The sequence below is a fragment of the Lethenteron reissneri genome, chromosome 24 (genome assembly GCF_015708825.2).
Source record: "Lethenteron reissneri isolate LAM-NWPU_2019-01 chromosome 24, ASM1570882v1, whole genome shotgun sequence".
Lineage (NCBI taxonomy): Eukaryota > Metazoa > Chordata > Hyperoartia > Petromyzontiformes > Petromyzontidae > Lethenteron > Lethenteron reissneri.
The window spans coordinates 1,645,318-1,662,331 of record NC_083802.1 but is presented as its reverse complement, the minus strand read 5'-3'; the positions used below and the strand labels follow the sequence as shown (position 1 = coordinate 1,662,331).

General features: G+C 43.4%; 1 protein-coding gene across 1 annotated transcript; it reads left to right on the top strand.

Moving 5' to 3' along the window:
• Positions 1 to 5,387: 5,387 nt before the first annotated feature.
• Positions 5,388 to 16,872, top strand: LOC133346295 (dickkopf-related protein 4-like). The gene is made up of 4 exons (XM_061557791.1): positions 5,388 to 5,735; positions 12,888 to 13,038; positions 14,272 to 14,373; positions 15,255 to 16,872. Exons 1-4 carry the CDS (start codon positions 5,556 to 5,558, stop codon positions 15,635 to 15,637), a joined length of 816 nt encoding a protein of 271 aa, XP_061413775.1. The 5' UTR covers positions 5,388 to 5,555; the 3' UTR covers positions 15,638 to 16,872.
• The last annotated feature ends 142 nt before the right edge of the window (positions 16,873 to 17,014 follow it).

Genomic DNA, 17,014 nt, shown 5'->3' with positions numbered 1-17,014 from the left:
TCATCTTCCCTTTCAAGTGCTCCTTCCGATTTCTTCCTTTGAGTCCATATCTGTCTTTGCAACACATAACACCTGTCTTCTTGGTCCTTTCGGTAAAGTCACGTAGAAGGGAAATAATAAAATAACAAAAATAAAACATAATAAAATAATTCTCACGACGTTTCGGCCACAACGCAGCGTCTTCCCGACAGACCTGTTCTTCACCTGAGGACGGCTGCTTGCGTTGTGGCCGAAACGTCGTGAGAATTATTTTATTATGTTTTATTTTTATTATTTTATTATTTCCCTTCTACGTGACTTTACCGAAATAACCAAGAAGATGAATCCCTGCAGTCACGAAAGCTTTAAATCGAAACATAACACCTGCTCAAGGGGAGCCGACTGGCACAAAGCAGGGTGGATCTATTTAGGACCTTGAATTTTGTTTTCCGTTGTCAAAAGCAAAATATAATTTGCCAATTCTGTTTCAGGAAATACAATCATGTCAACTCCTTGGATTTCAGTCAGAATGGCAATTGCCTAAAATTTCTCAGGCAGTCCGCATATTATTTTCAGCCAGTGTAACCGAATTCTGAGTTCTCAAAACTTCCTGAAGCCTTTCAGGTTATTTACCTAAATAGGTTTTTTTTTCGGTAAATGACATCGCTTGTATGGATGAGGTGGACGTTGGATATTTTGATCCACATGTTCGCGTGAATTTTCAGTACTGACTGCTGTCCAGTAGAGGTGTCCTGGATGTTGCACCTTTCAACGGATTGGAAATCGTCAATAAAGTTACTCAGAAATGTGTTGGTGAGAAATTGTATGTTTTTACCATCTCTTTGCACACAGGTTATGGAGACCTGTGGATTTATGTAACTTTCTTTTAGGTGGGTGGAGTAGTAAAAAAACCCACCATAATTGTAGTTGTTATACAATCATATGTATGATTATAATGCTATTAATGCATGGAGACGCTAATGGGAGTGTGAGAAGTAGGTTTATGCCTTTAAATGTTTCAATGTATGTGACTGGGAACACTAGATGCAAGTGTTGATGAGAATTACTTCTCTGTCGGAGTGTCTCTTCTCTTTTAATATTATCTCCGAACTGCAAAAGTTTAAAATTCGGTCTTCATTATGATGCCTGTAATACTAATGCTATTAGCCCATGGCTATTACATGAATGTGACATCAACATGAATGATACTTTGCACTTTATCATTTTAGAAATAAGCTATTATAACGTTAAAGCATGGGGATGTTTAACTGAGTCTTAAAGTGCTTAGCGTGCTGCTGTTAACTTGGCTCTGCTGACGTGTTCATATTAAACGCTTTGTTCTCACGGCCCTCGTTTTTCAGATCTTGCATGCCGCCTAACCGCCACAGACGCTTCATGAATATTTGATGTCGTGTACTTGCAACCTGTTGTGCGTAACACTAGAGCCTACATGTGACACCAAATCTGTGCGGTATCAATCTGAATTGTATCTAAAACCGTGTCCTTTGATTTTTATATAAGCAATGAATAATAAAAATGATTATCCCATACATTCCTATCTCAATGTCATCTGATGTTCTCTGTTCATTCTGCAGGAGCAATGAGTCTGCATTTGTCAGTGGATCATATTTTTTGCAGCCCAAATCAATTTTACACCTTGCAGATGGTGATGAACTTTGCATATAACTTCACCTGATTTAAACTTGTCATGTCCTCATCGGTTATCCTGAAATATGGCTGGTCCAATAAATGTTTTGTTCCATATAATATTGCAGTATTTGCTATTAATTGTAATGGATTTTTACGTATTACTTCTGCGAAGCTTGATTCTTACCTTTGAAATTTTCCACTTGCAGATAGCGAATAACTTATTCGCATACTTTTACCTGCTGCTTAAATGGCAATGCCAATTAAAAAGATCAGACCTTATCTCTCTTTATATCTCTCTTTGCCCCACATTACACACCTCTTCTGAAGTCATTTTAAGACTTAATTTGAATCACTATCTTTACAACTTTAACCATTGTGACGCAGCTTCCACAATGTTTTCACCTAAGAATGCAAGCGTGACATACACATGCATTCACGCAATTGTCCTCCTGTCACACCCAACTTATTCATGTTCGCCATGAAGCGTTTGTCCGAGCGCGTATTGTCACTCTGCAAGCTACTTTGATGATGCCGGCAGGGACGTTCTCCTGAGTGAGTTTGCAAGCACTCTAACCCTGTGCTTCCCATCTGTTTATGCTCACAAAAAGCACCTCAGTGGCATTAGGTTTCAAAGTGATCATGTTGTGAAATCAGTTGTCCTGAATGGCTGCGCGTCTGCTCTAAAGTTTTACGCACATATTGGCGGTATTGGTTGTCAGGTATATAAAATATGCATATGATCAAACTATATCTGAAAATATTTAAATAACCATCGTCAGCCATCTCCCGTTTTTCAACACGCATGTCGAGACAAATCTATAGCATGCGATAAAAACTTGAAAAGTTGTAAACAATTCATCATTATGCCTCGCCCGTGCGTAGCTTTGTTAAAACACGTTACGTTTACCGTTTCACAACAGATCTTCGAGTGCTGCATCAATGCCGCTACCTACATTGGCTGTACGTGCTGATCCTTAGAGAACTATCCAATAATCATGTAATCGTTTGTGTGTCTATTGCTGCTGCTTGTGATTAACAAGGGGACGCTATCACCCCACGCAAGGCGGTCTGGCACAGCATGCGGTCAACGTTAGCACCCCACCAACACTGCCCGACAGGGCCGTTGGAGCCAATGAACTTAATGTTACCAATAGTATTCGTTATTGTTCATTTGCAGTAATAATGTCAACCCGACTGCTGGAAGAGTGGCTCTATTTAGTCAAAGGAGTTTTTTTTTACCAACTTCACCACGCTGGTCTGTGCGAGTTAGCGAAGGAGAGCGGGGAGGCAAGGCCCATTCAGGTATCAAATCGCCACTGATGGTAGCCGTGGTCGGGCTTTGAACTCAGCTCGCTGGTTTCATCGTGAAATATTCTAACCACTGCTATATAACTTATTGCATTGAAATGTGATGTACGTACTGTGCTGATCACTTGTGTAAGTTACGCCAGCAGCTCTGTTACGGCACGATAGTTGTTGTTGTGTTTGATCTTCGAAAATATTTAATAAGCTTATTTAATATATCCTCAAATATTGACAACATATTAAACAATTTAATGTCCTTAATTTTCGACATTTTTAATACTAGTAAGGAATTTAAAATATTATGTTTGTTACACATTCAAATAATCGATAAATCGTATTTGATAATTGACAATTCACAATCGAAGACACATCAAAAAATATATTCAACATGTTCAATTACCAAACGTAATTATAAATCCTGTATTTAAATGTTGTCCATTTTCAACTGCTTGTGCGTACTGAATAAACCAAACACGATGCACTGCTATGTCACGTGTTCAATTCTTCTTGGACAGCTTCTGCGCTTCACTGCTGTGCTCTGGTAGCCAGAGCCACCTTCACAAATCAGAATTCCATTAATTCTAGATTTGAAGCTTTCGTGACTGCAAGGATTCATATTCTTAGGTTTTTCGGTAAAGTCACGTAGGTAAAACATTAAAATTAATAAAAGTAAAATAAAATAAAAATCACGACGTTTCGGAGGCAACGGAAGACGGAAGCTTGTGTTGCCTCCGAAACGTCGTGATTTTTATTTTATTTTACTTTTATTAATTTTAATGTTTTACCTACGTGACTTTACCGAAAAACCTAAGAATATCAGAATTCCATCTTCGTAGATGCACACTGAAGCTGCAACCGACCTTGTCAGCGGTTGAAATAAACTTTCACATTGTGAAATGCAATCAATGAAAACATTGCTTGCTTGCGATTGCTTCATTATTTAATGTTTTTTTCTTCCAGATATTGAGGTTGAGTCGACCTAGGGGCAGTCCAGTAACTTTTCAGATGATCGTCACTGTTGTGCGGCTGGGTTTGCAGCACAGCGCACTAATCACCACACACACGCGCGCACGCTCAGATACACTCGCATTCAGCCTCAAATGAGTACCTGGCGTGGTGTGTAAACATCGCCACTGGGGAGACAAAGGTGGTCGGGCGTGGTGCTGGCCTTCATAGATGCTCGATAACATCACTTGTCCGAACAGTCTGTTTAGGGTAAACGGGGGATCTTTGTATTTTGTGTGTGTGAGAGTGAGTGTGTGAGAGTGAGACCCGCTAACAGCCAACACCAGTGACAATTATCTGAATAGCTCCTGGGCCTCCCCTAGGTCGACTCGGCCTCAAATTAGTATCCGGTGCCGTGTATAAAATATCGGCACTGGGGAGACAAAGGCGGCCAGGCGCGGTGCCGGTGACCCACCTCCTCGTGCGCCGTGCAGACCTTCATGAGGTGCTCACTAACAGCACTTGCCCGACAGTCTGTTCCAGGCTATACGGGGGATCTTTGTCTGTGTGTGTGTGTGTGTACCTGTGTGTGTGTGTACCTGTGTGTGTGTACCTGTGTGTGTGTGTACCTGTGTGTGTACGTGTGTGTGTGTACCTGTGTGTGTGTGTACCTGTGTGTGTGTACCTGTGTGTGTGTACCTGTGTGTGTGTGTACCTGTGTGTGTGTATCTGTGTGTGTGTGTACCTGTGTGTGTGTGTACCTGTGTGTGTGTACCTGTGTGTGTGTGTACCTGTGTGTGTGTACCTGTGTGTGTGTGTGTGTATCTGTGTGTGTGTCTGTGTGTGTGTACCTGTGTGTGTGTGTACCTGTGTGTGTGTGTACCTGTGTATGTGTACCTGTGTGTGTACCTGTGTGTGTGTGTGTACCTGTGTGTGTGTGTATGTACCTGTGTGTGTGTACCTGTGTGTGTGTGTACCTGTGTGTGTGCACCTGTGTGTGTGTGTACCTGTGTGTGTGTGTACCTGTGTGTGTGTGTACCTGTGTGTGTGTGAGAGTGGGGAGCGGTAGTGTAGCGGTTAGCGCGCTGCGCTATGAACCTGGCGACCCGGGTTCGATTCCCGCTCACGGCTAACACCAGTGACGATTATCTGAACCGGTCCTGGGCCTCCCCTAGGTCGACTCAGCCTTAAATGAGTACCTGGTGCGGTGTGTAAACATCGCCACTAGGGAGACAAAGGCGGTCGGGCGTGGTGCTGGCCACCCACCCCCTCGTGTATCGTTCCGGCCTTCATAGGTGCTCGCTAACAGCACTTGCCCCTACAGTCTGTTCAGGCTATACGGGGGATCTTTGTCTTTTTGTGTGAGAGTGCGCGTGTATGTGCCCGTGCGTGCGAGTGCCCCCGTGTGAGCGCGCGCGCGCCGAGCCGAGATCCCTATAAGAGGCAGAGCCCTTCGTGCCGACAGCAGCCAGGGTCCTCCTCCTGCTCCTGCTGCTGCTGCTCCTCGTGAGACGCAACGCTCCTCCGCCGCCTGAGTCGCACTCACCGGACGGCTGCGCTACGGCAACCTCGGCGCTCGACTTTGCATTTGGTTCCAAACACCTCTCGAGCCTTATTCGCAAGTGCGCATTCATTCAAGTTTGTCGCCGCCGCGCGTTGGGCAATCAGCAGCAGGCATGGCCGTGTTCCTCGCCCTGTGCCTCTGCGCGCTCTGGGCACGAGCCCTCGCCGGCGGACCCCCGCACCCCAACGCCATCAAGGGTCCCGGGACACAAGACGGGGGCGCCGCTTCTCTGCGACCCGGCACCTTCCCCGGGCAGCAGCAGGCGAAGAATCACGCGGCCGACGAGACTTACGTGAGCTCACCCGTTCCTCCTCCTCATCATCCTCCTTATCCTCCTCCTCTTCATCATCATCCTCCTCCTCATCCTCCTCATCCTCTTCATCATCCTCCTTCTCCTCTTCATCCTCTTCATCATCCTCCTCGTGCTGCTCGCGTTGCGCGCGACTTTGTGGCACAGTGGCAGCAATGTTGGTGGTGCACGCGTTCGTTCAGTCACATCCATTCACAGCTCACTCGCTGCTGTCAACCTGCATTCCACGCTGTTGTCTGACACCACACACGGAGATCATACGAGGCTTTTATGCAATGTGAGCGTCTGATATGACGGATTTCAGATAAGACTGCGTAACAGGCATCGGGGTGGATGGCACGAGTTGCTTTTTTGCAACACAATCGACTTAGAAATTCACTGATGGGGCTGAGCCAAATACATTTGTTTTCGTCCACATAGCAAGTGTACAAGTCCTAGCAGAAACAGGTGTAATCATTGAGAGTATTCCGGTAATGAATCAGGCAACATTACAGGAGAACTCCTCTCATTGTAGGTAAGTGAATTTGCGGTTAAATTGAGTCTTTTTAATATCTCCTATCCACAAAAAACATCCGTCCACAAAATAACATCTCAGAAGTCATCGCAAATAGAATAGTGCAGTCGGTGCATACTATTTTTGTACCTCGCAGCTACGACGAAAATGAAACCCTCAGTCCTCACCATCTCCATGGGTATAACTACGGATCGATTCATCAAATGAGAGTTGATTCATCGAATGGCACCGCGGCCCTGAATCTCGACAATGTATAACGTCGCCGGCAATGAGGAGCTGTGAATTGTTTCACCCACCCATCATCATCATCAGGTGTCGTCGTCACCATCCCATCGCTCTGCGAAGTCAGCGTCCGTCTTCTCCTCGTTGTTGTGCGGTACACGATACGATGCCACGTGGGGATTAGTTCTAGACACAGGCTCACTTGCCTCGTGTTCGCAGAGCGCTTCTGCGTGAGCTTGGCATTGCCACCTAATTTTTCGCCACTCGATACCATCAACTCCACGATATGCCGATTATCGCGATGTCGGTTTCCTTTAACTTTTTAAATCCTTTATATTAAGTTCACTTGCTTGCTTGCTTGCGCGCTTACGACCGTGCAAATCTTTCGTTTGTTTTTTTTAACCCACTTCTCGTGATCCAATCGAGCTGACATTTTGCACACAGACTCGTTGTGCGTGACAATCTATTTTCGTGAAAATATTTTTCCTAAATTTTACACTTTTTAGAAAAAATAAATTATATTTAATTACCAATTGCTTAATGGTGGCAGGCAATCATCTGACCCATAGGTGGCAGCCATCTCAAGCCAGAGGACGAGAGGACTCTAGCCGCCACGCATATAAAGGATTTATAGTGAAAAACTTTGTTTTTACGGGTTAATTTTTTTTATTGCATTTCAACATTTGCATCGTCGTGAATTGTTTGCATTGGTTCCTCGATGTACTTACAAGTACGAATATTGTACTGATTCCTTAAATGTCATTCAACCGCAGTTCCCTCGACATAAGCCGAATCGTTGCAACTTTACAAGTCATACCGCCTGTAAGAATAAGGTGACTCCATATACTCACCATGGCATACGTTTATCCGGCAAACGCTTCACATGCACACATGATTGAGACATTTTTTGGGTCAGGTACGATATTAAAAAAATTAACCCGTAAAAACAAAGTTTTTCACTATAAATCCTTTATATGCGTGGCGGCTAGAGTCCTCTCGTCCTCTGGCTTGAGATGGCTGCAACCTATGGGTCAGATGATTGCCTGCCACCATTAAGAAATTGGTAATTAAATATAAAAAAAAATTCCTAAAAAGTGTAAAGTTACGGAAAAAAATTTCACGAAAATAAATTGTCACGCACAACGAGTCTGTGTGCAAAATGTCAGCTCGATTGGATCACGGGAAGTGGGTTAAAAAACGACCGAAAGATTTGCACGGTCGTAAGCGCGCAAGCAAGCGAACTTAATATAAAGGATTTAAAAAGAACTGATATCGTCATCGTGGATATCGTAGAACAGATATTGTATCTCGATATCACGGCGACCCGCGTCGAGCCATGTGCGTGACCGTTATCACCGTCACTGTCATTTATCAAAGCGGCAGTGGCAGATGTAATTCGTGACAAAGACGGCCATAGTCATCCATAGTCATCAGCTGTTATCTGCTAACACTTTGTAGATGTGAGCGCTTCACTGTCCGCAGCTCGGTACGATCAGCGACGTCTGCAGATAACCCGGATGAGTTTAGCGCCCTCCCACAGCTCACTATCATGCCGATTCCTCTCATCTTCTAAAGTCGTCATCAGCATTGAGGATAACGGGAAGAGCATTCCGCGAGTGACGGGAAGAATCCGATGTTTGCGTGAGCACACGCATGTGACGAGTCACGGATATCGAGCCCTTAAAATAATCGGCGTTTCCCCGTTCGTTGATATCAGCAAAGATTGGTTTTGCCCCAGGCGACCATGCCAGTACCCGCTCTTCACCTATCTATTCTAACAACAAATGTAGTTTACGCATTGCATTTTGAATATGGCGCCTTAATTTTGATATCCAGTCGGCCAACATCAGTTGCGAGTGATATTTAAACCGGTTTTAGCGCTCCTCCCACCCCCAATTCACCTTCACCAATCCCCACTGACCAGAGTGGGTGAAGAAATAAAAAAAACGCATGAATATATTCATCCAGCAGTGGATTTATCGAGGGCTGTAGCATATTCAAGGCATGCAGGATTTCCCAATCCACTGCAACTCGGCACCAGTCGACTGGCAGGTCGCATGTGGTGGAGTAAAGCGTGGAAGGGTAGGCCAAATACACACTCGAGGTGCCTCTTGAGCTCCCTGTAGTGCAAGGTGCTTTCTGCGGCAGTGGCGTGGGCGAGTAATTGCAGGCTTTGCAACTTTACCTATTCATAACAATCTGGCGCAATTGTATTAATCACTTAATTCAACGTAAAAACAACGCTGTCAACCGCGTAAGTCGAACTATTTATTTGTCGGCAACATTTAGCTGTGCATCAACCATTCCATCGGAATGTGCTCTAATTTGACTTTTTTAACAAACAAAAATCGAAATCTGATCATAAGATTGGATCAACCATGCATGGATAAAATTTTGACCTTAAAAAAACATTCAAAATATTGTAACATATCTGTTTGTTAACTTGAGTATTTTTACTATTTCAGTATTTTTTTACGATTAAAATGTAACTCCGCAATCTAAAAAGGCAGTGTGAGTGATAGATTGGAACCCTCGGATATCAGTCGATTCACCGCTAACAGGGGCCGTCGATTTGTTGGAAACGAAGCTAGCAGTGGCGGCTGGTTCAAAGTCTTGGTGGGGGCAGTGAACGGGGAGAGGGCATCGCCCGAGTGTGAATCTATGGACTCGAGTGGTGTGAGTGGATTGAATTTAACGTGCGTGAATTCATTAGCATGACAGGGATGTGGCTGAGATGACACGGTGCACTGGTTAGTTGGGTTATGTAGAGGAAACAAGTCACGGCGTTATGGGTGGAGGCGATGTGGCCGAGGGGATGAAACATGACGTGGATTTAACACAGCATCAATGTGGCTTTGAATCCCGAGTTCAGATTTTATCGTACATTTTTTACATTTAAAAACAACTTTTAATGTGTTCACACTCAACAATTTAAGTGCAATTCGCATTATAAAATACGTGTTTATACTGTAAAAAGATTACCACGGTAATTGTCTTTAACTCGTCTTCTGTCAAGCGAGGCCCCCTAGTGATTAATCTCCCTGGGCTACAGTGTATCTCTACTGAGCTACGCAATTCTAAACTCAAGTACCGTACTTGAGTACATTAAATATTAATTGACAATTGGATTATTTTAAGAAAAGAAAGTATACACTCGTTGTGATGCATACCGTGGTGACACAGTGGTAAGTACCATGGACCCAGCAAAACCTCACTGTTATTCCCATCACAGCTGATATAAGTAACAAGTGATATCTGAGCTGGTCTTCTGTCTCGCTTCACCAAACAGTCCCCCTAACTGTAAAGGCATGAGGTGGCCTTCATTCAGCAGAACTATAAATGACGATGAATGACACCAAACATGCCTTAAAAGGAAAATAGCCAAACATCCCGTGAGTCTCGATGAGGCTTTCCTGAAAATATTTTTGACATTATTTGAAGTCATCCAGACCACAGCCCCTGATTGGTTCCCACCAGTTTAGACAACCTCTGGCAGGTCTGCGACATCTCTAAATCTGACAGATGAAAGGGTAAAAAAACAATAATCATATTTTGCTACTGGCAAAGGAGGTTCTAATGGTGGGTTCCACGTGTTTATGTTTATTTTATTTTTTTCTCAGATATCGAAATTCTATTAGCATCATGTCATGAAGCGAAGTACCCATTCGGAACGCTCATAAATCAGTCCGCACAAGCGGAAATTGCAGAACGACTTCTGAAATCCCTTCATGACCACTTATCTATCCACTATGGAGCATAATTTCCCCACTTGCCCTGCGACACGGTATTGTTCATTGTATGACAGTAAAACCAATATTTAAAATTATCGTAACTATAATTTAGCTCAATAAGTAAAAATCCAAATTGAATTAACATTTTTTTTAGGTGGAGTCAGTGATTACTGTGCAAATACATTTTAACTCATTGCAAGTTTTAATAGATCTGCCAAAAGATGTGAATCACACGCTCATCATTCTGTATGGGACTGTCATGTTTTGTTGGACATTTTGTGCTATGTTTACCATCTCTCGCTAGTCTCTCCATCTGAACTATGTGTGCGTATCACGTAAACATAAACATGCACCCTCACACACGCGCAAGTGACCCAATATCTGTGTGAAAACTGGTGTCCCTTTGCAACAGACACCACCTATTCCCCACGGCTATAGAGGGAGTCACCGTGGCCTGCAGGGCCTGACCTTTCTCTTTGAGATGTGTCATGCATCTCGAGCTCCCCCCACCATCACATATCCCCTACCCCGCCCCAGGAATGCTGTGCAACACAATCTTAATATACCGTAGAGAGATACTGCTGTACATAACATCTGCGTTCATGGATTTATACTATACAGAAATATGTTATATATTTTTTACCAATCACATAGTAGCCTTTTTGAAAAAATATGTTCCATGCTGGGAATTAACATTTCTAGTAAAGTGAACGTAAATGCGAAATATCTGGAAATCTATACAGAATTTTGGTGGTAATGTTATACATTTAAACAGTATGAGTTCATCATTGGTATTTTACAAATTACTATTCTGAAAGCTTGAAAGAACCATAACAAAGGCAACATTTTCAATACAAGCTAATTTATTAGACTAATCTCTACAAACGAACACATGATATGTAATCTGAGGCATTAAATATTTATATTGGGCAACAACAGTTTCCTGCTGAGATAATGAAAGAAGTACGGTGGCCTTTGTGTGTCACAAGTGGAAAGCCTTCGGGCAACACAGATTCAGTTTACAACAGTCAAAAAGTCTGAGCTAAATTGGCTTATAGATGCTTTCATTATTATCAAGCTCCTATATACCATGTTGAAGCCTGAGGATATATATTTTGTTCAAACATCACAAATATATTTCATCATGTACGTGCAGTAGTTTGCTCAGACTATTCCTCAATTGAGAATGAGTGTATTTGATATCAAATAACACGTGGTGAAAGGGTTTCCCCCCCCCCGCCCGCCATAGATTAAATAGCTAAAACACCGATATTTCAAATATTAAAGAACACCCATTATGGTTCATGCATGTATTTAAATAAAAATAGAACATGGATCGGTGCTCACACTGATTGCTCTCTGCACACCACAAGTATGTAATGCTCTCACATGGCAATCCTCCCATTTTGTGGTAGTTGATTTATTTGAAATATTCTATTAAAACTACACAAGCCACATGTCACAAATGTTTTAGTTTGCATTTTTTTACGTGTGATTAATGCAGACTTAATGCCTTGTAATAGGTGTCTAGATGATGTTTTTTACATCTCAACACCTATACTTGTGCCAGAAAGGGTAAAGGCTTTGTATCATTCAATATCTTGATACTGATATAACTATAGTATCAATTTGATATGCACCTTACATTATTTGGTTGTTATGGGCAGACTGGGTTTTAACAGTTGTATTATACCAATGTGTATGCAAAATATTAAAGTGCCTCTGGGTGCCTGATATATCGAAAAGGCATACCTTTATGGTATAGGGACCATTGTCTCGACTGAAAGGCAACAATGATTATAATCTCCATGGATGCATTGTAACACGCCTGCCATATATGCCTCTGTCCATGCACCTGTATGAATATGCATCATGTGTGTGCATTTGTATTTGATGGCGAGTGGTTCTTCGTGCACATCATAATAAATGCAGTGATCCATTTTTATTCCTGGATGAGGTTAACTAGTCCTAATTAGGTACTTGGTGTGGTTTGTAAACATCAGCATTCGACACACCACCACTTAATGTGCCATGCCACCTTAATATGTGTTCACTAACAGCACTTACCCCAACAGTTGGTATGACCATATGGGCTAAATGTGGCTTGTGTATGTGTAGGCTGTGTAAGACTGTTCTGGGATCAGTCTGTCAGTAATGGGATGGCACAAATTAACCAGGGACAGATCCCCTTACCTGCCGCAAAGGCCTGCTTTGCAGGAGGCCCAGTCAGCCATATTTCTGAGGTGTAATCCGGCCACATGGTGGCAGCGTGAATATGGCAGAACTCGTCATGAACAGTGCTACATGCATGGCCATACCTCCCACCGCGCCCGACCCTCTTTGACCGGGTCAACCTGTGCAGAGGCATGGGGGAACGCTGAGATGGCTCTTTAAGTAATGGTGAAACCGAGGTGATTATCTGCAACATCAAGGATAGAATGACGGCTAGAAGCCCTTGATGAAATACCACTTCAGTAGGAAATTTATACTGTCATGTTCATTGATTTTAAAAAAAATTATATTAGTTCACAGCCATAGAAGTGTATTTTTTTAAATAAATTATCATATCATTAAATCAAAATGTTTTTCAAAATCAATGAGGTTCGGTACCTCAAATGGGTCAAAGCACAATGGTGATGTACGAATGCTTCTTATTTATGCCTGCAGGGAGTGGAATGTGCGCGTGACGTCGACTGTTCCCGGGACATGTTCTGTGGCGGCATGCGCCTGGGAAGCCACGTCTGCGTGGCTTGTCGTCGAGTTGGCAAGCGCTGCCACCGCCACCAAATGTGCTGCTTGGGCAGCCACTGCCAGCAAGGTAATTGCACCCAAAGGGATGCTCGCAGAGACACCAATAAAAAAAAGACTCGGTAAATAAACAAGTAAACCCGTAAAAACAAAGTTTTTCCACTATAAATCCTTTATATGCGTGTTCAATGGGCCACAACCCAGCCCACATTGGTCTTTGAAACGGGCGGCTAGAGTCCTCTCGTCCTCTGGCTTGAGATGGCTGCCACCTATGGGTCAGATGATTGCCTGCCACCATTAAGCAATTGGTAATTAAATATTTAAAAAAATTTACCTAAAAAGTGAAAATTTTTGGAATTTTTTTTTCACGAAAATAAATTGTCACGCACAACGAGTCTGTGTGCAAAATGTCAGCTCGATTGGATCACGGGAAATGGGTTAAAAAACGACCGAAAGATTTGCACGGTCGTAAGCGTGCAAGCAAGCAAGCAAGTGAACTTAATATAAAGGATTTTAAAAAAACCAGGCTTTTCAACGCACACACTTTTATTTGCACTCTGAAGTGTAAAATCAATTATTTTTGATACCCAGAATTAATTAAATTTGATGTACTGAATAAAAGTGGGTGGCGTCCTTTAGATATGTTTAATTTTCTTTATGCAAGCCACCCACTTTCATTAATTTATTTTGTACTTTTGAGTGAAAATAAAAGTGTGTGAATTTAAAAGCTTGTTTTTTTACCTATTTTTCATGACCCTGTAGAGATGATGGCTTGCCCATGTCAAACCTTGTCCATACAATAAATGAAAGCATGCGCATTGCTACAAAACAACAGTCTGCGTAATGAAAGGTTGATAGCAGGCATCACGGCTATTACAATTAGAATAACGATCATCCCGATTGCAAAGTCGTGAAATTACATTTAGAACAACACGATACGTTTAACGCGTTTAATTGTCATATTTGCAATCATTAAGTATTGTACTGTATAGAAGACGGCAAGACACAAAGACTGCAACGCTATAACAATGCACGAATATGAACAGCGCATATCGCGTGATTGTATTCAACGTGAGATAACATAACCGTACAGATGTAGGTTATACATCGATGGGGAGGTACAGAGAAAGCATTACATTGTCAACTCCAAAAAACTAGTTAGGCTATTAGCTATATATCCTTAGCACCTATTATGGTTATTATAGCGTATATTTTACTGAAATAACTCCAATATATATTTAGGATTTTCCACTTTTCGTCACACGTGTCCATAACAATTGTTGTTTTTATGTTTTTTTTGAAGGGACCTGTATTGTCATGACAACGGAATCATCAGAGGAAGAGGAAGTGAAAAGTTTGGAACCATCACAACTGCCACCGTCTGCCACAGTGAACATACACAAGGGTACTAATCACACTCCATCATGTTAGAATACCTCCGATATAAGTCCGCACCATCATCATACCACACAGTAAAATGACAAATTCACTTGCACACTCTGTACTGCCTTTAAACAATGTCATATGTTACAATCAAAAGACAATGAACATATCGGTGTAATTTGTTTTGTAAGGTGTATCTAGTTCAGCTGATTTTTGCCAGACCTACTCCATCCTATTCGTCCTCAGGTGAAGAACAGGTCTGTCGGAAATTCATTCAGACGCTGTCTTCCCGACAGACCTGTTCTTCGCTGCTTGCGTTGTGGCCGAAACGTCGTGAGAATTATTTTATCATGTTGTATTTTTATTATTTTATTATTTCCCTTCTACGTGACTTTACCGAAAGCTTTAAATCCTGCAGTCACGAGGTATAGCCCTGTGAGCCATGCAGCTCTTGAATCGGGTGCAACAGCAACAAACAAAAACATGAACAAGAAACATCTTAAAGCGACGACGCGCAACAGAAAAATCCAGGAAAAAACAGCAAAGTCTTCCAGAAAAAGCACCGTATGTCAACGCTGTGTGCAAAAATCCCAGTGGGATGCAAGTCCAACAATAACAACCACAAGACAATTTAGATCAAAGTCATCAGTCTAATTCTGTGCTACAACAAACAAATATGGCTAATTCTAGATTTGAAGCTTTCGTGACTGCAAGGATTCATATTCTTAGGTTTTTTCGGTAAAGTCACGTAGGTAACAAATTAAAATTAATTTAAGTAAAATAAAAAAATTTAAATAAAAAATCACGACGTTTCGGAGGCAACACAAAACGTTATTACCTAATAAAAGAACTTAAAATTAACCTCCCCCCTCCCGGCCCGCCATCCCTTCTCGCACCGCGCAGCTGAAGAGGGCTCCGCGTGCCTCCGCTCGTCCGAGTGCGCCGCGGGTCTCTGCTGCGCCCGTCACCTGTGGTCGCGCGTCTGCAAGCGCGTGCGCGCGCTCGGAGAGGCGTGCTCGCGACGCGCCAGACCCAAAGGCTCGCGGGGCCTGGAGCTCTTCGAGCGCTGCGACTGCGGTCCGGGCCTCTCCTGCCGGCCCACGAGGGCCCTGCCTCCAGCCGGGGGGGCCCCCGAGAAAGACGCGCGCCGCGGCGGGAGAAGTCGCGGAGCGGCAGCCACGGTTGGCGGTCACGACAAGGCGCACGTGGCCACCGGACACGCTGTCGACGGAGGGGCCGGTGGTAGCCATCCGACACGGCTGCTGCACGTGTGCCAGGCGGTATAACAGCGTGCCTGCGGGGAGCGCGAATGACGTGGGTTAGGTCACTTGCACTACGAACCGGCAACTTGAATTTGCTTCCCACTTCACGGCCAAAATCGGCGATGAATATCTGAAATGGTCCCCGGGCCTATCCCTAGATTGACTCAGCCTCAAATGAGTACCTGGTTGATGTGGGTAAAACAATAGCGTCGGGGAGTCCAAGACGGCAGGGCGTGGTGCTGGCCACCCCCTCGTGTGTCGTAGCGATCTAAATAAGATGCCCATAACAACATTTGTCCAATAAGTACGTTTAAGGTTATATTGAGGATCTTTGTCTTTACCACTGAATCCACTGACCTCTGGCCACTAGATCGACTGATGTTCCTAGGTATCTCTGAGAATGCAGGTTGACAGGATACATAACGCACTAGGTAATACCTATTGGTCGATGTTAGTACTTAATGTTCAATTTAGTTTCCATAAGCGGTCACTGACACAATTCTAACACAGACGTGAGAACACTATTTCAGCGCCCAGCACTCAATTGAACTCGGCAAATGCATGACATCTTTGCATAGGTGTTCATCTTACCTGTACGCCTTAATAATATCGGTGGGAAAACGCGACCGCCGACCTGAGACGGCGCTCTCCTCTCGGCGTCGTCGTCCCAGCGTGTTCACGCCACGTGCTCGATTTAAAGAGCAGGGATCGCCACTTACTCGGCTCACCGTGATTTCGCTGAGCTGACAAGGAGGGGAGGGGAGCCCTGAACGTGTCGTATACATGTGCTGCATTGAATCAATGCAAGCAGTCAAGTCCCCCGAGCGGTGGCCACTGAATGATGTGTTCAGAGCAAATTGGTGACCATTGAATTAAACGACTGAGAACTTTCAGGCCACACACGGAGGCTTAACAGTACCGAGGTTGTGAGTGCTTACAAAGGTAGTTGTTCTCACAAATATTTTCCCAATGGCCAATCACACATGCCCTTCACTCCTTCAGTTCTAACTACTGTCCAGTATATATTTACATCGCCAAAAGAACCTTTGGAACAAGTCCCTTGTAAGAGTTGTACAGACACCACTTAGGTGAACATATATCTGTCGTCTATTACAGTTTAGTAATAGCAATACGGGGAGTTATCTCTCCATTTAAGGACGTTCAGTTTACGATGTTTCGCGTTGACGCAATTGGCAAATTGTGGATTACTTTTCGATTTAACAAATCGAAATTCCGTGGAAACGAAATTTTACATGGTACGCGTAATGAGATAAGGGGCCGTCCATAAATGACGTCACGCACCTAGCGGGGAGGGGGTGAGAATTGTGACGTCACATCAAAATGCGCAACTTTAAATAAATATAGACAACACGTTCTACTTAATTAAATAGACTTTTTAAT

Bases quoted from the DNA above. Each gene is read 5' to 3' on its own strand.
- LOC133346295 (XM_061557791.1), top strand. From the start codon at position 5,556: ATGGCCGTGTTCCTCGCCCTGTGCCTCTGCGCGCTCTGGGCACGAGCC. The intron at 5,736-12,887 runs GTGAGCTCACCC...TTATGCCTGCAG, and splicing joins ACGCGGCCGACGAGACTTAC to GGAGTGGAATGTGCGCGTGA. The intron at 14,374-15,254 runs GTACTAATCACA...CGCACCGCGCAG, and splicing joins CACAGTGAACATACACAAGG to CTGAAGAGGGCTCCGCGTGC.